Genomic DNA, 24,071 nt, shown 5'->3' with positions numbered 1-24,071 from the left:
ATTCTAACAGTGCCTGTAAGCAAGCATTTGGTACCAGTCTTCAGAGGACACTGACCGCCATTCTTTGTTTCTCTCCTCCACTGAGTACATCCATCCAGTCTTGAACACTGTCCCAGCCTCCTTCCCGCTCAAGGATATGGCCCAATTGCACATTATCCAAGTACTCCTTCAGCACCTTTACACAAAGATGAAAGACCAAAAATGTATATTAGAAGCTATGGTCCCGTCCTGTCTCACCTTATTGTTTAGATTAGCTTAATAACTCTATGGCCAGCTACTTGGACAGTTAGGTGCTCTTCAGGAAAGAAATGGCACAAAGCTGACCTGAACTGTCAGGCCCTAACCATACTATCCTTGAAAAAATGTCCAGGAGCTTAAAGACAGTACACTATCACATGCCCAAAGGAGGGGTCAATGAGAATACAGCAGTGTCTGTTGTGACGGTTAAGACATACCATGAGCAACATGCCATGAGCAACATCTGAGCAAAACAGCTATCTTCTTACTGCCTCTTGGAGAGTTTTAAGAATGGTTTGGAAGGCGTTGCAGAATAGGCCACACTATCTGACGTTTAAAATGACAAAGAAGCTAAAGGGCGAGCATGTGCAGTGCATGTAGGATATAAGTACCCCTTACTTGGTCAGATATCCCCTTCTTCTTCTGATCTTCTTTTCCATCTGGATAGATCACTTGGTCTCTCAGTGTTCCCAGGGTCATATAGGGCCGCTAGCAGTGACAAGAGTCATTAAAAGTATGCTTTAAAATATTAAACAAACTTAGTTTAAAAATAGCTCCAAAGTCTTACCTGAGGAACATAAAACAACTTTCCTCTCTCAGGTTTAGTAAGACGTCCTCCAAAAAGAGGCCATAACTATAAAGGCAAAGAAAGGACATAAGTGACTGTGAAATTCATAACCTGACAGTGTTACAAAATAAGACAGCAAGCTTTGGAAACCAGTATGGACATACTTCACCAAGAACACGGAAGAGAGAACTCTTTCCACAGCCGTTTGGACCACAAATGAGAACGTTGGCCCCAGACCGAACCTGAAAGACAATTATTCTCTGAATTAACTAAATCAAATGAGTAAGTATATATGATTGATATTTCCTTAGAGTCAAAGAGGTCTCTGCTAATTCTTAGCTTCTAATTTTACCTGTAAATGAAGTGTTAGGCATAACTATGCAGCGATATGGTGAAAGATCTTTTCCTTCTGCTTACTTTCAATTTTTACTATTTCCTTTTTTCACTTAAAAACCATTATTTACTTAGACTGTATAATAATGTAGTCTTAATCAGAATGCAAAATTTGAAAACTTAAAAGATCTGAGGATTCTTGAAAATAATAATTAGGTATATTCATGTCGATAAACATATTTTTACCTGAACTGTAGAGTCTTTTACTTAAAGGTCTATAATCACTTAACAATATGTCACAAACATTCCTCTAGGTCACTGTATTTATGTCCCTCTTGCTCATTCATTTGATGCCTGTAGTACACACTAAGAATATACCTAATATACCTAAATGCTCCCCAATGATTAGATATGTAAATCATCTTTTATTTTGCTTTTAGATGGCACTGTGCATAATTTCTGTGCCAGCAATAATACGTATAATAAAATAAGTAAATTAAATTGTATACTACCATACTCCATGGTATCCTAAGTACCATGGAGAAAACTAGAGTAATATAAGAAAGCAGGAGTGGGTGCAGGCACTGCAGATGTCCAAGTATACTTCACTCAAAGTGACAACTGGGAAAACTTGCAGACATGTTAGAAGCTTGTCATGAGTAACCATTCCTGTCCACCCACAGCTAGCAGTTATGCAGACAAGAGACAGGAATGAGCCTTTCCTCATAGAACAGACAGGTTCTGCTGGAGAAGACAGCAAAGGGAACAGCAGCAATTACTGGGCTCAGAGAGGTATGAGGTGGGGAGAAGAGGCCGTGGCCAGAAAATCCTTTAGGAGTGCAAGAAAAAAGTACTCCAAGCCAACTGAGGCTCCTACTATTGATTAAGACAGACATCAGCTTCATTCAACATAGCCAAAGGATAGGAACAGCCCTAGCAGGTGAACAGGTAAACAGAATGTACTAAATGCGCATAATAAACACTACTCAATGTAGTGACAATTCTGGATTTTTTATTTCTTTCAAAAACACAGAAATATTATAAGTATTTTTGTTTTAATCCCAGGTGTAGGGACACAGAGCCGCTTCAGGCTGACTAGCAGCAGCACCTGACTATGATTTGCCTCGCACTTAGCAGAGGCATGTTTTTGCCAGCTGCAGATAGTTTCTGCAATCGTGTGACACTTGGAATTCTGCGAACTTTTCAGAGGCTATATAAATCTCAGGGCCTCCAGAGAAGAGCTCAGTGGTTGTTGGTCATTTAGGTAGGTTGTTTGAAATTTGTTAATAGCTCTGGTCAAAGAAACAAAAGGAAATAAATTAGATTCAGGGATTTTCCTAATTCCTTTCCCTCTCTCCTTGTTTCTCTATCTAGTTTTAGGGGTGAAACCGGGGAAGGGAGGGACAAAGGCGGGAAAAAGAAGAAACCCATAAAGTAGCAATCATCAGCAACAACTCAACTTAAAAAGGGGTACACTATTCTTGTACTGAGAGCTTAGAAGGGTGCAGGTAGAAATCTCAGTGTGCAGAAAGCCCACTTGTTTAGCTATAGGACAGCGCAACAGACAAGCAATTGGAAATGTGTGCTCTCTGATGCCCAAATCTGTTATGACTTTCCAAAAGAAGGAATCCTGATTTTCATTAAGTGATCCAGACAGGTACGAATAAGTATATTATAAGGAACTGGAAAAAAAAAAGTTTGTCCCATAAACTCTATGTTAAGGAAAATAGTGGGAAGACAAAACAAGGTCAAATCTAATCTAGAGGTAAGTCTGAGAGACAGAAAAGTGATTCTTAACAGCAGACCAAAAGGACAAGGAGTCAGAGAATTTCAGTGAAAGAAAAATGGGGATCAAAGGTAGATACCAGATGAGCCAGGAACACAGTGATGAGAGAGGAAAAAAGAGACCATGGAAAATCTAGGAAAACTAGGGACTCAGAAAGACTTGGTCAATGAAACTAAAATAAAAGGAAGCAGTGGTGATGACTCTCATGACTGAGCAGAGTTCAGGGCTGGCAAACTATGGTAAGGAGGAGCAGCCGCCCTACTAATACAGCACCAGTTAATGGGAGAAGCGCTTCTCACCACTGGCTGTAAGTATATGCCAACCAAAATACACAGTTCCTCGTGTTAAAGGAAGTATGATAATGATAAAACACTCACTGGTAAGTTCAAAGCACTCTGCATAACTAACACTTTCTAGTTCTCTTAGTTTAAGACAGTAGATATATTTAGTAAATATAAGCTAGTAAGAACAGAAAACTAAAGAAATACCTAGAATTATAGCATTTAAATACTTAGATTCCTTCTTTTATAAGCTATCAGAAAACAATACCATGAAAGCAGCTAGAAAACAATCTTTACATTAAACACTTATATATTAAAATATGTAAGTATAATGGGCACAAACAGAGAAGCATTCTAGAGTAGGACTGTCCAATTCAGCCGTACATGGCTACTTAAATCAAGCTAATTAAATACACTCTATAACTGAGTCATCCAGTGCACTTGTTCAGTGCTCACCCGGGCTACTGAGCAGTACAGAGTTCTCCTGGGACATGCTGTCCTACAGGAGAGTATCCAGAACTTAAAGAGATCATTTGTATGATAGGAATGAAAGTGTTACTAATTTTTAAGACTTCCAGCTCAGAAAGTCTCAACAGTCAAATAATCTAAACAGCAATCCTCAAAATTCAAGACACAGATCACACACAAAAAGTCATGGATTGCCTTTGATTTCATATCACCAGTTTAATTAGAAAAACATACTGAATCAGTATCATTGTTTATTTGGCTGACAACTTTCTTGGAATAGCTACACAAGGCACAATCGTGTTGCTAGTTTTTCAGGGGCTACTGAGATGCTCAGTAGGTAAAGATGTGTCCTGTCAAACCTGGTGACCTCAATTCATACAGTAGATGCCCTGAAGCCCACACAGCAGAGGAAGAGAACCTAGTCACTCAAATTGTGTTCTGTCCTTGACATATTCACCCCAAAACACCACATAAAATATAAACAAAAGGTAAAGAGAGAGACTGACTTTGTATTGTTTGTACGCATATAAACCTTCTTACATAAACAAAAAAAATGCCTTTGATTTAGATTTTTTACTTAAGGAGATTAAAGTTCTATTTGTGTTTAAACATTCATTATACATAGTAATTCTAATTAGATATTTTGTGATGGACTTTATTCACAAAGAAAAGTTTTAAGATTACTCTTTTTCGTTTGTGTGTGTGGATACCTGAATAAGCTTATGTTACCATTGTGTGTACAGAGACCAGACCCTGTGGAGACCAGAAGAGAATGTTGGATCTCTCAGAACTGGAGTTACAGTTAGCAGCCACATGAGTGCTGGGAACAAAAGCTGGTTCCTCTGTAACTTCTCCTAACTGTTAAGACATTTCTCCAGCAAAACAGTAGTAATCCCTGAGATTAAGCCACTCCGTTTTAAGAAAAATGAGATTTCTAGATGGTTCAAAGAGTTACTTTCAAATGTAATTGTATGGATTTATATAGAGATAACTCAAACCTTAAAGTTAACTTAAATAACCAAATTTTCAGTTCATATTTTAAAGATGATTTAAACTCACATGAACATTTTAAAACTTACTTCAAAACTAAGATCTTGGATCAAGATATCTCCATTTGGTGTTGCTAAAGGAACATGATCAAACCTAAACAGAGATTAATTAAAAAGAGAGACATTAAAACATGTAAGGAACTCAATACCCCAAACAGAAATAACCCAACACAGCAACAGTCCATTTAGGCACTTCATGAAATACACTCAAGACAACAAAATGCAACTGAAAAGATTGTTAATTTAAGATCTCTACCCACCAGAGAAATTCAAATCCAAACGGCAATGAGCATCAGCCATTAAGGATGGCAGTTATTAAGACAAAGGTAAGTGCTGGAGGATGCAGAGGAAGGGAGCCCTTACTGTAGCTAAGGATGCAATTAAACAGCAACGAAAGGAAAGCTATGGAAGTTCCTTGAAAAAATAAAGATTTAACTGCTCTAAGTTCTCTGCTTCAAAGAACACTCCTATTCCACGTGGCTATCCAAAGGAAACAAAGCAATTGTCGCAGAGTGCTATCTACACTCCCATACCCACTGTAGTTTTTATTCCACAAACCAACGGGGGAACTCCCTTAACGTCTTTCAACTGATAAAATAAAGAATATAGCGTGTGTGTAAGCACACACTCTCACAAAGAAGTAGTATTCAGCCTTTAAAATAACAAAACTAAACTAAACCTGGGGTGCTGTAGAGATGGCTCCATGGGTAAGAGCACTTGTTCTCACAGAGGCTTCAAATGTGGTTTCCAGCACCCACATCAGGTGGCTCACAACCATTTGTAACTCCAGTTCCAGGGAATTCAATGCCCCTTTCTGTCTCCACACACACCTCACAAACATGGTGCACATGCAGACAGGCAGGAACACAGGAAAGCACACAAATATCTTTTCTAAACTGCTCAAAACCACAAACATTTTTAAAAGAACTAACTGGATCATTTTAGATGGTAGAGAGCATCATGGTAAGCGAAGTAAAACCAAAAAAGAAACAGCTCATATATAACTTATACTTAGAAGCTAAACTAGTTAAATTCATAGAAGAGTGTGGTAGTAGTTGCTAAAAGCTGAGGGAAGAGAAAATGGAGGCGGCATCATTCAAAAAGGATAAAAGCACTGATCATGAAGGAAGATGAGTAAGTTGAGGAGGTCTAACCAGCAGCACAGGGGGCAACAGTTAAAAATATGTTCTACACACATGAAATGACATACACAAATTATAAGAGATACAATAATTAGCTGAAACATGGACATCATTTTACAATGTATATGTAATATCAAAACATCAAAAATACCTTAAATATATGTAACTTTTAATGATATTCCAAAGATATTTAAAAAATTTTAAAGTCAATTTTAAATCACATGTAACTACAAGCTGAAGAGAAAGGCTGCCATGAAGTGTAACAAATTCATATAATACAGCATAGCCTTTTTCTATACATACTTTATAATGTTGTCTGCATTGATGATTTCTCCAGCACCAGGTATCAAGGGAATAACTTGTGCTCCTTCAATACCTTAAATGGGAAACAATTAGTAAGACATCATCTATTAGGAAAAACTTAAAGCTGTGACTGGAAACTATGTTTATACTTACCCTTTTCCTGCTGTGACACCATTGTGCGTTCATATTTGCCATGATTTAAATCCTTTAGTACTTGCATTAATTCTGTAATCCGAGCCGTAAAACTAAAATTTAATAGAAACCATAATCACAAGTCCAGGCTATTAAGTCTTTTATATAAGCTGAAATGTCTTAAATTATAACTTAACTAAAAGGACATAACCTAAAGAAGTCTCATCAGCATAAAATATTAATGTTAACCACACATGTCCTACTTTGCCTCAGTAACAGAGAAGGAACAGGGAAATAAGAAAAGAGGTTTCACAGGTTCCTCGTCCCAATAACACCCCACAAAAGGCAAGACAACAGTGTCTCCTTGGTCACTGGCAAGTATACTTGCTACTCCACTCTGCAGACACAGGACGGCTGGGTCCTGAGAGGCTGCAGTGACCTCTTGTCACACACAAGGCTCGCCTTTCTATCAGAGAGAACAATACACTGATCATACTATTTCTGTACAAATGGGCAAACTGGGAATATTTCCACTCTCATATTCTGAAGAGAGGAAAAGATGAAGAATTCTTAATATATGATGGAAATCACTGGAACAATAGAAATCAATCCAGTGGCAAGAAGTTGAGGGGTATAAGAAGGACATGAAGGTCAAAGAGTTTTCTTATCAGAGAAGCAAAAGGAGATATTTCTTTCTTTCTTTGTTATAAACAGCAAGCGAAATTCCCCATAGGAAACCTTGGGAAGTGATAGGTACATTCATACTCTTGGTGTTGGTATTTTCACAGAAGCATATTTGTCCCTATATTCATGAATTTTGTATGCATTAAGTATGATGTTTTTAACATATCAATCACTCCTTAAAAAATGGTTTTGGGGATGGTAGAAAAAGGAAGCCCTGCAAGGAAACTCCAAATGCACGAACTTAATCAGGTCTGAGAAAAGTTACTAACAAGCACAGCACAAGGCGCTTCTCAAGTACAAGAGTCCTCACAGTGTTCACGACTATCTTATTAGGAAGGCAGTAACAACTACAACAGCGGTGCGAACCCGGGGACAGACGTCACGAGCCTTTGAAAGGCCTTAGGTCAGGAAATTTCCTTAGGTAATCCAAAGTCCGGGGCGCTTCTCATACCCTGTGTTTTAGGTTTCTGCCATCTACTGTAGCTTCTGAGATGTTAAATCCCATGTGATCTAGGACAAAGTTGCTAGGAAATAAACTACAACCACTTACAGATGCCACAATGTAATTTAACTTTTATTCATTAAGACCAACCTCTATTCACTTATTTAGCCAAGATGCTGACTTAAACCTGTAGTTGAGAACAAAAATGTTCAAATGTAAAACTTCTACTCACTAACTTAAATTTCTGTAAGAAAAGGCTGCCAAGAACCATCATTTTCTAGCTTACCTAAGGCCAGTGTCCATGAAACACAGTAAATATGACAATTCTCTAGCTAAGACTGAAAACAGCTGTCTTCAGGACATGAAAAGTTCACTGAGAGAGTTAATTTTCTATCAAAACCAGCTTTCTAGAGTAGGAATGTCAGTGGCTCACTTATCTTAATCTCAACTGTGTACCAGCATTATAAGAACAATACATGTTGAAAAATTATTCTATGCAGTTGCTTATTATTGCAAATCTTACCCAGCCAATCTAGTCATTTCACGCCCAGCCAAAACTATACGACCCAAAGCTTGAGACATTCTCAAAAGCATTCTTCCACTTTGGTAGTAATCCTTAAAGAGAAATGAGTATTAGATTTTGCTCACATTTCTAAAATAAAAGCAAAGCCTTGATTTTGAGTTTTCACTTCATGAGAATTCTCACTTTACCTCCAGGAGCTCCGAATGTGTACTATGAAGATGTCGAGGATGTGACAAATCTAGGAAAGGACGACTGACAACCAGATACCCGACTACAGTGGCAACATCTGGAACAAAAGAGTGAAGATTTTAAGTATCACAACTTCACTTTTCCCACAAATCATGTTGCACCATCTGTTTTAAAACATACTTACATTTGGCAATGATGCTATCAATGAAACCCATAGAAAACCGAAAGAAAATGAAGTTATGTAGGTGTTCCACCTGACAGAGAACGAAAGTATATTTTTAACAAATAAAAAACTAAGAATGAAACACAGTTAATTTACAAATATATACTGAGTAGCTATGATTCCTGTCTCTAATGTACACCACACGAGCACAATGCTGAGCAGAAAGCTGGTGTCAAACACACACCTCATCAAACCATGTTTACCTAACAACATTGTTTCCATTACACATAATAGTATAAGGTTTCCAATACTGCCAAGCACGTATATACCCAAGCTCATCAATCACCAAAACAAAAAGGAAGAATGAGAAGCCATTTCAAATTGGCTTGTCAGAGAAGGTAAGGCTGTAATAAGGTGCGCATGAGCTGAAGGCTGAAGAAAAAAACAAAAAACAAAACAAAATAACGCTGTGAAAAGCTGGTGTGTGGACAGCAGTCTTTTGGAAAAGGGCTTTAGATGTTCTTATCAGTGAACACTCTAAAAACTCTCATCATGTTAGACGCCCAAAATCCAATTTTTGAAATAGCCTAAGACAATTTTTAGTATTACAAAAATATGTATTAATATCACAAATTTCCATTAAAATATTAGCTCACTGGAGGCAGGGTTTCAGCCCTCACACTTACCACCTATGTATCATTGGCATCTATGCACCCTACCTGGCACTTAATGTCTTCTGAATGAGTAAAGCTATCTGAATGCAAAATTTCCAAGCAGAAAAACAAAAAACAAAACAAAACAAAAAAAAACTTAAGCCGTCATATTCCAAATATGAGGTCAACAAACTAGGAGCCACAAAACCCAGCATGCCACTTGTCGAAATCTTTTCTTAGCACAGCCACAGCCACTCATATATGTATTATAGTTCCAACAGAGACTACATACTCAGGAAACTTAAAATATACAGACTCCTGTCTTTCACAGTAAAAGGTTTATATATATATAAACCCTATGACCCTCAAGTATTTATCTTACCAGTTTTCGGAAGACTGAGTGAATTGTCTGCTTTTCTCGTTTATTCCCATTGTAAAAGGCAATTTCTTCACTGTTAAGGAAAATAATTAGTAATTAATACAAATGTTATCTCACCCTCACCCTGAAATGCAACTGAAATACAGTGTTCAATGAATAAACATGTGTATATGGACATCTTGGGCCAGTGAGATGGCTCAGGGAGTAAAAATGCTTGCTGTGTGAGCCTGCTAACCTGAGTTCATTCACCCAAACCTTACAAAGGTTGAAGGAGAGAACAAATTCCACAAAGCTGTCTTCTGACCTCCAAAAGCACTCAGTAGCAGGCCCCTCCTCAGTAATAATAAAGCAAATGAATTAAAAATGATAAATGGTTATCTTGTCACTACGAGAACACCTGTCATAAGCCAAGCCCAAGACTGTACTTGAGATCCAGTTCTTGGCAAAGCTTATAGGACCACAAGAGCACACAACTGACTGAATCACAACCTACTGTCACAACAACTGACTGGACTACAACCTACCACATGTAACCAGGCTGTTACAAACACAGTGTGTAAATGCTCACCAACTGTAAATGAGGCAGAAGAGGAAGATATCCTGTTATAGAGAAAGATGAGGCTGGGACAGACATAGACCACAAGTTAAACCAAAAAGAGCAGGAAAAAAAAAATTAACAACAACAAAAAAATACAAGTAGTGATGCTTTGCTATTTGGCCTTTGAAAAACAGAAAAGCAAGTGAAGCCGGGATAGTGCTGCAGGGGCGCTAGGAGCTGCAGATGTGCCATACTACACATAAGCACTGCCCCAGAGGGCATGAGTGGGCCCACAAGAGCCACGAGAATCGTCAGCAGCAAATAACAGTCCCACACAGATGAAGAAAAAGGCTCAATGTAATTAGGTAAAATTTTAAAGTCAAATAACCAGCATAGGCCAGCAGCTAAAATTATCACTCCTGTCTAAACTGAAGTTTGTAAGTCTTTCTGTCCTATAAGTATGATGCAAACTACCCAAGCAAAGTACTTCCAGAGTTAGAAATAGTTGTGAGCCACCATATATATGGGTGCTGGGAATCAAACCCAGGTCCTCTGCAAAAGTAACAAGTGCTCTTAACTGAGGAGCCATCTCTCCAGCCCCCACAAAGTACTTCTTAAAGCACCAGAAAGTAAATACACACATGGAAGCCTAAATAGCACAGCTTAGACACATTAGGAATGTATGTGGGGGCTGGTGAGATGGCGAGGCAGCACTAGCAGGCAGGCCTGACAAGCCCAATTCTATCCCAGAATGCAACAAGGAGGCAGGAGAGAACTTGGATCACCACACAGGCACACAATATGTATCAAAGTCCATACCTAAACCTCAGTAGTCAGTGCGTGCACTAAGAAAGGAGAATTGGAAGTGCAAAGCCAGCATGGGTTACACAGTAAAACAAAGAAGAGTAAGACCAAAGAAAGACTAGGGTAGAAAAAAGAAAAGAGGGAAGGGAGAAGAGGAAGAAAAGAATCTCTTAAAGAAATAGCATGAAGCGGTTTCTCCTTTTTGTTTCTGGTGCTGAAGCATGGCAGTGCTTTTGCCATTCTGTGGTCACAGCAGTTAACTAGAAGAAAGAGGAGGCTTACAAGGCAGGGCAGAGCCAAGAGAATACCCAGCAAGAGACACAGGCGTGCTTGAGGCTGCTGTGTCCTAAGGGCTCTTGCGTGACACAACCTTTGTCTCTACTATGGGGCATGTTTGTCTTCTAGTAAAAGTATACCATAAATATACCTTTTCACTGATTATACCCACTATACCCTGTCTCCATAGAGCATGAAACTACATATAAAATTCACATTATCTCTTCACCAAGATGGCACCAAAAGCAAAGAAGGAAGCTCCTGCCCCTCCCAAAGTCGAAGCCAAAGTGAAGGCCTTGAAGCTAAGAAGGCAATTGAAAGGTGTCCACAGTCACAAAAAGAAGATCTGCATGTCACCCACCTTCTGATGGCCCAAGACAGTGTGTCTCTGAAGGCAGCCCAAATACCCTCGAAAGCCAGGAGAAACAAGCTTGACCACTACACCATCATCAAATTTCCCCTGAACACAGAGTCAGCCATGAAGAAAAGAGAGGACAACAACACACATGTTCACTGTCGGTGTCAACACTAGTGTTAACAAGCACCAGATCAAATAAGCCATGAAGAAACTCTATGACACTGATGTGGCCCAAGCTAATACCCTGATAAGGCCTGTCGGAGACAAGGAGAAGTACCTTCAGGTGGCTCCTGATTATGATGCTCTGGATGTTGCCAACAACAGTGGGATCATCTAAACTGAGTCCAGCTGGCTAATTCTAAATATATACTTTTTCCACCATAAAAAAAAAAAAATTCACCTGATTTTAACCAGAAAGTAAGAGAAGAGGAAACTATTAACAGAATAATCTAAGTAGTTCTGTAACTTCCTCTAGACTACCTACATAAATACTCGGACCCTCAACATTGACTTAAGATAGACACAAGAAAGTTTACAGAACACCCTAGCTCCTGATGAAAACCTGAGCCAGAAGCGTGTATAGAGAGTTAATCCTCATAACAACCCAATTATCTATCTACAAGAAACTGAAGCTATAAATAACTTGCAAAAATCACATAATATATAATTGATAAGTAGTAAGGGTAGATTTTGAGCTAATGTAGATGACTTCAATGCTGACATTATTTTCTTCCTATTTTAGATCTCAAAACTGTCCAGAGATTTACGGGTATTACTTCAATGGAAGAGTTCTGGCCTGCATGCAAGAGATCCTAAGGCTCAACTCCCAACACCCCTTTCCACACAAAAAACTATATGGAAAACATAGAATTTCTGAGCACTGCAAAACAGTTGCAACTTTAAAATGTCTAGATTTTTTTTAACCTAGTTGATATAGTTAAGGCAAAAGTTTCTTTGAATAAGTACAAACAAATATGAATTATATCATGACTAAATTTTAAAATGAAATTCACAGAAAATCAGTGAATAGAAGATATGAAGTGGTAAATCAAGGAAACTATACAGCTAACAAAGAATACCTGAAATATTCAGGAGTTCTACTTTATAAAACTAATATTCTTCATGATGCTTATTTTCAAAACAAGTACAAATCCACACCATTTCAGTACCTATATTGTTAGACTTTCAAGTCAATATAAATAATATCAACATCCACAAAAATAAATCTTCATTATTATTCTAGAATGTTTATCCTTACCTATTTGTGATAAGCCGGGAATTAACGTATCTATATTCTCCTTCATATTTCTGCTCCGTAATCGTCATCTTACCAATGGGTCTTCTGAGTCGAGTTAGGAATAGCCCAGAAACAAGCAAGTAGGCCATCATGCTTGCTGGGCCCTGTGGTTGATGAAGGAGAAGCACAGCGCTCAGGGCTCTGGTACCCGTGGAAGGCCTCTAGGTAACTGACTGAGGGAGCTGGACCTTTGCTCAAGGCCTCTGGGTAACTGACTGAGGGAGCTGGACCTTTGCTCACTTTTCTTTTCTCCTGGGAAACGCCACCTGTTCTCTACACTTCCACTGTTATCCACGGGAACTCCTGAGATCCCCTCCCCAGACTGCTCCCCTAAACACTCTCATGGCACTTACTTCTCTGTCATCTAACCCTCTTCGGCTGGAACCCAACTTCTTGTTCTCTTGAGAGTCCACAATTCTCGTAGCTCTGCTTTACGTTCTATTTGAATATTAATATTCCCCTAGGTTCCTTCCTTAGCTCTCATCTCATAATAAGTTTATACTTCTAATTCCATCATTTTATATGCCAAACTTCCTCCTCCCAACGGTGTACAGGTACCTCAAGGGCAACTCCTTAGAAAGTTATCAACCTTTCCCTGCTTGTACACTATGCTTTCACCTTCTATACTTTACAACTCTGTAAATGACCCCACTGACCATCTTAAGAAATTCCAACTAGTCACAAAATCACCCTTAATTTCTACATAATCTCTCAGATTCTGCCCCACTCAAAGCTGTTTTCCTGACATGCCATTCAGGAGGGCTGGTCCTACATCTGACAAGTTTACCTTTAATGGACATGAAAGTAGCACCTCAAAAGAGTTCACACTCAGCCCCAATTCTTTCAGGCAGTAAATGCTTCCTTAAAACTTCCCCCAGTGGACATTTCATAGTTAATTATAACTGCCTGAATAACTACTTCTTTAAACATAGTGTAATCTCCCTTCTGCAGGAACTGACTCATCTTTTATGGCTAGTATAATGTATATAAAGGCATGCACCAAGATTTTTCAAAATAATACCTGACTGAACACATTTCAATAACTACAACAAATCAGCTGGAGGTGCTAACTGTATTTTTAAAGTGCTGATAAAAAATTGTACATATAAATATGAAAAATATAAGAAATATAAATTATAGTATAAAGACTAGAAACATTGTAAGTCTGTTCACTCAGAGTGCAGTCAGCAGTAGAATGATTAAATCGGAATCACAGGGTAGTAAAGAGAAAAACAGGAAATTCAAACAAAAGGAAATCAATAAAAAAAAACAGGTAAATTATCAATCAACCACAAAATGAATAAAAAGACACATATACATAGGTACATAACACCAACAGTTACATGGTTTGATATAAATACATAATGGAATAAAAATTAAAATAATTGTTCAACTAGATGTCAAGGAGACTAAGAAAAAAAAATCGTCACCACAAATATCAGAGAAAAAAGAATAAGGCTCATAGACTAGCCAACAATGACTTATCATTATCAGACACTTCTGAAACTAGTACTTAATTCTGAGAACACTGCTCATCTTCTACCTTTTTATGAAGATCGTCTGCTGCCAATCTCCCCTGAGACATTACTCTGCAGCGGTAAGTGCGCTTGCTCAATGTGCGCGACGTGTTTGCGCACTTCCGGTTATTGCTGCCAGGGAAAATGCAGGCGTCTCATGTAAAGATGCTCAGAAGCCTAATTAGGGTACTTATTTTAAAGCCTCCCATGCAGTATCATTTTATAACCAGATCATATTAGGTGCGATGTGAAGATGTTTCTGAGATGAAAAAAACATTCTTAGCCCTTCACACAGATTACAGCACAATGTTACAGACTGTAAAGTGCAGAACAGGGGAGCAGCAGGGCTCAGCGGGTAAAGACACTTTTTGGCAAGGCTGAGTTCAATCCCTGGGACCCCACATGGTGTAAGGAGAAAAACAGAAACTCCTACAAGTTGTCCTGTAACCTGCACATGTGTGTGCACACGTGTGAATGCATGTGCGTGTAAGTGCATACACAAATACAAACAAAAGAATAAAAGTGGACTCACCTGAGCTCCAATTGCACTTGTTAACTTGAAAATATACAAAACTATGTCTAAAAATGGCTGTAAAATAAACATTAGAATATAAAAAATTAGATCTACGAACAGCTTGCCTAGACTAAGAGCTAATACAAGATGTTAAATATAAAATGTAACTCACTATTTAATACATAATATGTGCACCTCTCACTGTGCATAAGAGTGTAACAGTGCGCAGATCAATGAATACACAAAAAAATACAGTTAAGAAGTTTGAATTGGAGATATCCCAAACAATGACTGTTGACCATCAAGTATGAGAAACGCTTCTCTTTATCACTAAGATTAACTTTATCAGGAAAATTCCCCATTAATAACAGTAACATAAATACATTAAACAAAATTATTTGAGTTATAATTCCAAATCTGTTACGCATTTTCTGGTTTGATACCTCATCTGTAAAATGGGCGGGGCTCTCTTCTGTAATACTGGTTGAGTCTGTTACCTTATCACAACAATTACATAAATGAGGTAACCATGTGAGTCACGGAGCTTATCTGATGATCTAATACTCAAAGTTTCTACACACTACAGTACTGCTTCTTTGAGAACAATTCAACCAGTGTTCCAACAGCAGCATGTACTTTAACCTTTTTCAAGGAACAAACTTTATTTATTGAAGTCTAATACACGAGTACTAATACAAATACTTGCATTATGAATTGGCTCATACTAACATGTACCTTTCCCTTTCATATTATTAAGAAGCTTAAAATATTTTAAAGATTCAATTCAATTATATGTATAGCTAAAAATAATATTCAGAATTTAAGTCAGGAATTAAACCGATGTTTAAAACAGAATGCACTACAGTGCACTGCAATTATTTTCGGAGCATTTCTCTAGTGCGGGTGTGACCCTTATAGAGCTGCATATTTGCTCAAGCGCCAAGAGGAGAGGCTATGCAATAGTTTCTCTGCAGAATTAGCTTCATGCATCTATTAATAACCTGAAGAGAGAGGTGCTAGAGAAGTGGCTCGGTGGGTGAAGTGTGTACCATGCGCCTGACCCTTAGGGCCTCATCTCCAGAACACACAGGAAAGTTGTGCACCGAGCACAAGCACCTGTAATCCCAGCGTGCTCCTCTCGGGAGAGGGAGATGAGAAACTCCCAGAGAGAATCACCAGACGCTCGTGGGCCAGCTAGCTTAAACACAGCAGTGTCTTAAATCCAGGTGGAATGCAAGAACTGACACCTAAAGTTGCATACCACATATATGCACACACGCACGCACACACGCACGCACACACACACACACACACACACACACACACACAGACACACGTGTTACATTCTTCACATAGGATGATACTGAAGAAGATAAACAGAAAGGTCCCTTGTCTCATTTTATGGATGTGTAATCTGAACTATAAACTGAAAAGTTAACCTGTAGTAAGTGCCAGAAGTGAACAGGCAAGAACACTAGTCTAAAACCAGTCTGCAAAATTCTTATAAAACTTTTGCATGACACTAATTTCAATTATAAATCAAACACTTCACAGAAATAAGATTTTAAATTAATTACACAATTAAAATGATTACAGCTATCCTAATTTTCTTTTAAAAGCATTGTTTTTATGCTATTCCCTTCCACCAATCAATTCTATATAAATTTGCTCAGATCCAAACTTCAACAAATCTAACAAACATTTTTTTTAAGTAGGTAAACTTACCTTACTAAGATTTGAATACAGATCAACTACACTGTTACAAAATTTTTCTACATCTTGTGTAAGCAGCTGGTCTGGATTTGCTATTCTGTTATCCAGGTTGCCCATTTTGTAATAGGTGAAAGCTCTGAAATGTCAATTAGAAAATGATTTCAAAACAGAGGTTACAGAGACCATGCATACTCATTTGATGCTACCACTGCACATGCACACAAACAGACCAGGCTACTGTCCTAACTTACGTCCACTATGGGAAGCAAGCCCAAGGAAGGGTGACTTGGCGGCTGAAGCAGCCCTAGGACTACAGCCCTGTCAGTGACAGGTCACTTCCACTGTGCACCTAGTCTAAGAGCCAATTACCTAGAAGACAATCCAATAAACAAGCACAATGTCTAATATGGACACTGCTGTCAAGTTAAACATTTCTAATTAAACACCAGAGTCTCACTTACTGGAGGTATTCCTCATAGAGGTATCGAGTGAGCCTTACTCGGAAGCACAGTTTGAGCTCGTTCAACCCATACTTCAAGAAGTTGTTGACCAGAGAGATCTGCAACAACAAGCAAGCATTAGTGGTTTTGTTCCCACATCTACTGATTAAGCTGTAACTTACTTCTCTCTAAGTTTCTGTATCCACAAGTTCGATTTTCATAATTCACAGGTCATACTGTAACTCAGTTCTGTTTTATTTAAATTTTATAACAATGCAAAAACAACAAGCTAAGCCACATGCACTTAATTACCCTATTTGGACTCTTACTTGGAGCTTAATTTTAAAATATTATTGAGACCCTTTCAGGGTAGCCAAAAATGCAAAACTTTCTGATTTCAACCTAATAGAGAGTGTACAATTCAGACACTTGTAGTTCAAGTCACAGCCCATGCTCTACTTTCAACTCTCCAGCCTAGACAGTGGGTTCCAGTCACAGTCCCCGAGTCGCTGGTTTAAAAGTGTGAGTTTTATATGCTATTTTCCAGATTATTCTAGAGCCTCTTTACTCACTTATCCCATTAAATCAACCTCTCCACAGTTTTGTTTAAACTCCCTTTATTAAAAATGTTCTTATATAGTATTTCTAACCTTTGATTCGTTACCTATATTAATTTTCTAATTGAAAGGTCTAAAACTTCTGTATGCCCATCCTCAACTGTATTAAAGTAGAATTTAATTAGATTTCACAAGCAAACTTCTCTTTTCTCCTCCCAAATATAAGACTTTTAATAAAAATTAAAAGTCTTATTGGACCATGAAAATAAAATTAAAGACCAAGGTAAGAAAATCACTTAGGTTTTAAGTTAAACTAATTTCTAAGTAAATTCAGATAATCGAATCTCCTTTAACGGTGGTTCAAGTCACAACTGTTTGTTTTCAATCAATAGTTCCTAGGTGATTTGCCCATCTTACTCCCAATATCACAATCTAGAGATGTTTTCAGCTGTCCCAAGTGGGAGAGGGGTCCTAGTGCCATTTAACAGAATATGGTCTAACACTGGGGAAAACCTGGTCAGGAAAGAGTTAAAAGGAAAAAAGAAAAGAGGAAGGAAAAAAGGGAGACCAAGGGGAGAAAGACAGAGACAGAGGGGAAAAAAGGAGAAAACAGAGGGGGGCATACATATATGGGGGAGGTATTAAACACACAGCAACATAAATAAAACCAAGCCAAACAGTCGCTTTAAAATTTCTGGTAAGGATAAAGGTTTACCCTGAAAAAAATTAAGACTACAAGCCACAAAATTAGAATTTATTATCACAAATCTTTAAAGTTAGTAAGTTCAAATTCAAGATTTATTGAGGTCTAAATTTCTCCCAAAGAAGAGTTCTAAGGATGTACACTTACAAGAGGCATGGCAGCGATGAAGTTGAATAAGTATCTCTTGAAATCTTTACTGCTACGACCAATGATGCCACTGCAAACCAGCACATGCAATGTATTAGTTGCAAAGAAGCCAAATGTAACACTAGAAAACCTTGAACTCTAAAACCATTCTTGGGGATTGCTACTAGATCATTGGTAAGGAAAAATATAAAAAAATCTTATAAACATATCTAGCTTTGAAACATTTTAACAGATTGCTTGAACTGGACTATGCAAATGACAAGATGGAGAAAAATGGTAGCTAAGGGTTACAGATGTACTCACTGTAGACATTAGAGCCAGAAACATGTACTTAGTTAGCATGTGCAAGGTTCTGAGTTATAGCACCCAGGAATTCTGGGACATTACAGATAAACCGAAGTAGTATTTGCTTGTTTTAAATATTTTAGCATCCTTGATTCTCACTGAACTAATGATGGTAAAAAGAGTAAGGAGGTCTACCTCAGCCAGCTTGGAAGCCAGAGAGTAAGCAGTGTAGGTTTGTAGGTCCTGAAGTTCTTGTTGAAACTATGCAATGTTTCCATCAATGGAGTATAAGTAGCCCAAGACAGCCTAATTAGACTCTAATAAAGGTTTACCTAAAAAGAAAGTATGGTGTGTGCACCCCTTTAATCCCAGCATGCAAGAGGCAGGCTGATAGATCTCTGGGAATTTGAGGATACCTGGTCTACATACTGACATCCAGGTCAGACAGAGCTACATACTGAGACCCTGTCTTTGAAAAAAAAAAAAAGAAAGAAAGAAATTCTAGGGTGAGTAATGAGACTTAAACCACAGGTCCTGGCTATCCACTGCTGAGACTCGCTAGCACATGAGAAGCATCAGAATCAGTCTGTGAAAGCTTCAGGTTCCTCGACACAGTTCAACAGAACAGTTCTTCTTTTACCTGCTTTTTGTCTGCTTTAGTATTTACCTGATTTTAAAATACATACTAATAATCTAAAATAAGGGTTCTACTACTTCATTTAAGAGTTTGAAATCCAGGGCTGGAGAGCTGGCTTAGCAGTAAAGAGCACTTGCTCTTCTGGGTGTGGTTCCCAGCACCCACGCAGCTCACAACTGTCTGTAACTCTATTCTAGCCTCTGCAAGCACGAGCACGCATACTGTGCAGACATATGCATGCAGGAAAATCCATATGCATAAAATAAAAATAAACCCTAATAAGAGCCTGAAAGCCATGATGATAGGAGTTTATTATGCATACATATTTGTTAAAGAGATATACATGTATGGTTACACAACTTTCTTCTCAGAAAATTTTTATTAATATTCCCAAATGTAATTATATAAATATTGAGAATTCGCCTAGATCTCCCAAATACCTGACTGGCATATGATAAGTAAATAATTTTTTTATGAGTAAATATGTGAATAAACGGGGAAATCTGGATTAAATAAAGCTATGAAACATCTTTAGCAAAGATCTTCTCAAAATTTTTAATATATAAAAATCTAAAGGGCTTTACAGCATGCCCTATTTTCTTGGAAAAAAAAAACCAAAGTTTTAAGGAAGGTTACCTTATACTAGCAGAAAAAAAATGAAATATACAACTTTTCCATCATTCTTGAAGAGAAAGCAATACTAGTCTTTTAAAAAGCTGAACTAGAAGAAAAAAATGTTACAGTACAAAAATACCGCTTGCAATAATTCTACTTGAAACAAGAAGCAATTAGGACAGTGTAAAAAGCGTCTACAATCCAGTTAAAACTGAATCAAACTACAGAAAACCAAAGCGCTTCAGTGCTGCCCAAGCTGTGAAACCCTTGAAACTATACATAACATTTTGGCACAGCACATGCCATCCATGCATAGTTGTGCCCTGTTTACCAATGGAGTAGCTGCTATAAATTTAAAAAACGGTTCCTTGAATAAAGGCACACTTCTGCTTATTATTCCACTGCAAAAGAGAAACAGTTAAGAAAGAGTAATCAAGTCACTATTACCCCCAAACATTCAAGGACATTTATAAAGACTGTTTGGTACTTTAAAAATAATGCTTATAGCAAAATAGAAGAAAATAAAATGTGTGTATAGTTGGACGAAGCAGCCACAGTCATGAATAGTTTCACCCTTACAGGTGTCTGTCCTGTTACAATTTGCCCATTCTACACACTTGGCCATTACTAACAAGAAGTCTTAAATACGAAGGAGAATAAAAGGCAGCACATCAATAATGCTAACAAATTTCCTGGAAACTCTAGACCTACTTAGAAGAGACAAAACAGAAAAGACAAATTCATTCACAATGTAACTTTAATATTGAACCAAAAAATGTGTTAATTTTTCAAATAAAAAATTTCTGCAATAATTACACTATTTTCAACTAAGCAACTAATAAATATGTGTATTTAACCAAGCGTTGAAGTCTCATATCTGACTGAGGCTCAAAAACGTACTGCAGAGAAAGTTATGTTAGTTCCTTTTTCTGCTGCTGTGAAGAGATGTCGTGACTAGAGAGACGGAGAAAGAAAGAACACTAATGAGGAATGGCATAGGCTCCTGGAGCCTCAATGCCTACCCTCAGTGAAAAATTATTACAATTTTTATTTCATTTTAGACAGGCTCTTGTAAGAGAGTGCAGGCTGGCCCCAAATTTGCAGTCCTCCTGTCTCAGACTCCTCAAAACTGGAATTACAGGAATATGCCACCACACCCAACTCCGAAAGAACTGTTTTAAATAAAATAACCCCCCAAGAAAACTTATAGAAGATGTTTGTTTTTTTTTTTTTTTTTAGTTTCACAATTCATTTTTATAACTGAACACTGGGATGACTAACAGAATTTTGAACTGGCGTATGTCCATCATCATCAATGAAGTTATATACCACCACTTTTGTCAATGAATGTTCCATGTTAGTAAGTATGTAAAAAAATCAATTCAATAAAAAATAGAAATCCCTAGTGTAAAAAAAAAAAACTACTGTTTTGGATTACAGAAGCATGATTTATAACATCTAAAAGAAAAAAAAACTTTCATTCTATTCTTTAAGAGATAAACTAGTATTTAATTCTGTATCATTCTTTACGTGATTCTATTAGATACTTAATACAAATATTTGTAGTTGGCATAAACTGCATATTTTTTTTACCACACATAAATACAATGTCATTTGTGAAATAACAATTGGAGATATACTTAAAATTATAAATAAAATTATCATAGAAAGATAAGAAATTTTACAAATCATGTGTAAGGTTAGAAATGTCTTCTGTATATCTATAATACTAAGGCCTCAAATTACTTGGGCTTACAGCTTACATAAACAGAGCATGACCAAAAAATATTACAGCACATGCACACATATGCACAGACACATAAGACTCCTACAGACACCATTCAATGGAGACTAGATGATCAACAAACCCTATGTATTTTTTTTTAAAGCTTTCACTTTTAAGTGTGAATTTGTAGCCAAGAGTCACAAGCTGCTTGAGAAAATTCTTTAACATGAAAAAGGACCATAGGACACAGAATACTGAGTACTAAATGACAAAACAAACAAAATAACTGAGAAAAAAAAGTAATGGCTTCAGAAATGAAAAAAAAAAATCCTTACTTGAAAGTATGAGTACTATAAAAATGAGGATCCCTACAAAAGATGGTTCTTGGAAACAAAATTATACCAAAAATATCTGGAAAATAAGTGTGGAGAACATTTCTAGATAATAGAATTAAAGTGTCAGACATGATAGGTGGTTTTTACAGCTTGCTGCAAATTGGAATCACCTGATATCCCAAACTGTGACAGCTACATAAAACAGAAACTCCTGAGTGAGGCCCAGGCATCAGTAATTCTTCAAACAGGCCGATGATTCTACATCCTGCAGCCAAGCTGAGAAGTGACACTTTCAAAGTCTGATGACAAAGGATTTTCAAACTGGAATGCATAAACACAGCTCAATCATCAATGAAGTATGAGCATAGAAGAAAGACATTTTCAGATCCACAAGGGCACAAAATTCTACTTTCCTTGGCCCTTTCTCAGAAAAAGACAGTGTCTACCAAAATGAGAAAGTAAACGGAAAATAACAAGAAGAGATTCAGGCACAGAGGAAACTACAGAGGCACAGTATGCCGGTGAAAACCAGGCTGTAAAATTAGGTTTCCTGGTGTGCTCAGCAATCCTACATTATGTGCTGAGGAGAGTTTACAATACTGTGAAACTCCTTGAGCTGAGTCAGAACAGTGGGCAAACAGAACGGCAGGACAAAGAAAATGCTGTATAGGAGAGCAACTACCAAAGCACATGCTGTAGGTAGCTTATATCCCAACAAAACGCAGGATCAATAACTAACAAATCCTGACAACCAAACACGGTGAGAGAGAAACAAGTGACTTCTCTCTAGCAAGTAGGGAACAAACCCACTCTAAAGCCACACACCTACAAAAAGAAACAGGCATCCTTTCAGGGAGCCCTGGGTTGGATTCAAAAGCCTATTAAATGTATCCCCACATGTTCACAAAGGACTTTTATCTCAAGCACACTTTTTCACTTTCCTACACAAATGAGTCCGAAAACACAGGCGTAAAGCATCCTTCCTAAGATGAAGGATATAAATGGAAAACGTTATTTTAGAAGATTTTAAAAGTATGGGGACATTATCCAAAAAAGTTACCTTAGATTATGTATTTTAATACATATCTGATAAAACAGTGCACACTGCCAGACAGAATTCCAATAAAAAATTTTCCTTATCATTCATATTGTAATAGTAACTTCCTTAATAAGTGTTACAACCTGAGATATCACAACTGCCATTTTTCAACTTTAAAGTCAAAATTTTCAATTGCAGTGATTACAATAATGTTGGAAATATATAAAATAAGAAATTAACTTTTGAAACAGAGAAGTCTGGGTTTTTTTCCTTATAGTAGGCACACTCCATGTGATTCACCAGTGTTTTGACATTTTCCTGCATATCATTTTATTGACCTTAGACACTCAATACTTGCCTGCTCTTGTAACAGCACTGCTACGCTACATTTCAGCCTCAGGCTTACCCTTACCCATTGTCAGCTCAGCAGGCCCGATACAGAGTTTCTCCTGCTCACTGGCACACCTCCCTCCCATCACTATCACAGTAAACAAAGAAAATACCCCAAAAACTGTTTATGTAAATGAATAAACACATAACTGGACCAGTACATTTTATCCTATTTTTTTCTTATAATGGCAATGCTTAAATACAAGGCAAACTACTGTTCACACACATAAGAAAAAAGTGAATGAACAAGTACCTTTCAATGAGTGTCCCGTTCTGAATCATCCAAACATCACAGTATGTCCGAGAGACCAGCATAACAGCAATAAGTACCAAGTAGCCTGTCTAAAATAAACCAGGTAAACTAAATACATCTCAGAATGTTAAAAGGAACAGTAACTTGATGAAGTTTTTGGTTTCAAATTTCAGAGTTTTATTCTAACAATATGTATTTACATTTAATGTGCATTTATCTATAATAAGTCTTAACCAGAAATTAAAAGGAACTTAAAATTATAACAGATATGTTAAAGACCTTATAGATCATTTAGTCTTTCTCACCCAAAATCCAAAGGCAGATCAGGTAACTTGCTTTCACACAAAAAGTCAATGGCAGAAACTAGACATGTAACAAGATTATCTGAGTAGGTATGCTATGATTTTCTTATTTATTTTAAATACGCTACCTTAATAAAGAACACTGGTAATAGTTATTGTGTTAATTGAGCAACAAGCAAAGCTTAAAATTTTGTAGAAGTTGAATAGATGAAATTCAGTTTGTTAAATAAAAGTCTCAAATACCATCCAGGTTTTCCCAGAGTTTTCAACTTGAGCTTTTAAGGCAAAAGTTA

At 37.3% G+C, this 24,071-nt stretch overlaps 1 protein-coding gene across 3 annotated transcripts in view; it reads right to left on the bottom strand.

Moving 5' to 3' along the window:
• Nucleotides 1-24,071, bottom strand: part of Abcd3 (ATP binding cassette subfamily D member 3) — a 57,350-nt gene that overhangs the window by 9,289 nt on the left and 23,990 nt on the right. For all 3 annotated transcript variants that reach the window (XM_021655494.2, XM_060392805.1, XM_060392806.1), the window contains 17 exons: nt 23,477-23,565; nt 18,197-18,266; nt 16,811-16,908; nt 16,362-16,485; nt 14,655-14,711; nt 12,567-12,709; nt 9,336-9,405; nt 8,322-8,391; nt 8,137-8,234; nt 7,949-8,040; nt 6,321-6,412; nt 6,168-6,240; nt 4,753-4,816; nt 970-1,047; nt 806-871; nt 637-726; nt 56-175 (listed from right to left, as the gene is read on the bottom strand). In XM_021655494.2, the coding sequence (XP_021511169.1) occupies nt 56-175; nt 637-726; nt 806-871; nt 970-1,047; nt 4,753-4,816; nt 6,168-6,240; nt 6,321-6,412; nt 7,949-8,040; nt 8,137-8,234; nt 8,322-8,391; nt 9,336-9,405; nt 12,567-12,709; nt 14,655-14,711; nt 16,362-16,485; nt 16,811-16,908; nt 18,197-18,266; nt 23,477-23,565 (1,494 nt within the window). The remainder of the gene's footprint in view (nt 1-55; nt 176-636; nt 727-805; nt 872-969; nt 1,048-4,752; nt 4,817-6,167; nt 6,241-6,320; nt 6,413-7,948; nt 8,041-8,136; nt 8,235-8,321; nt 8,392-9,335; nt 9,406-12,566; nt 12,710-14,654; nt 14,712-16,361; nt 16,486-16,810; nt 16,909-18,196; nt 18,267-23,476; nt 23,566-24,071) is intronic.

This window comes from Meriones unguiculatus, chromosome 10 (genome assembly GCF_030254825.1).
Source record: "Meriones unguiculatus strain TT.TT164.6M chromosome 10, Bangor_MerUng_6.1, whole genome shotgun sequence".
Taxonomy (NCBI): Eukaryota; Metazoa; Chordata; class Mammalia; order Rodentia; family Muridae; genus Meriones; species Meriones unguiculatus.
Note: the sequence above shows the minus strand (reverse complement) of the source record. Positions and strands in the feature narration are given on the sequence as shown.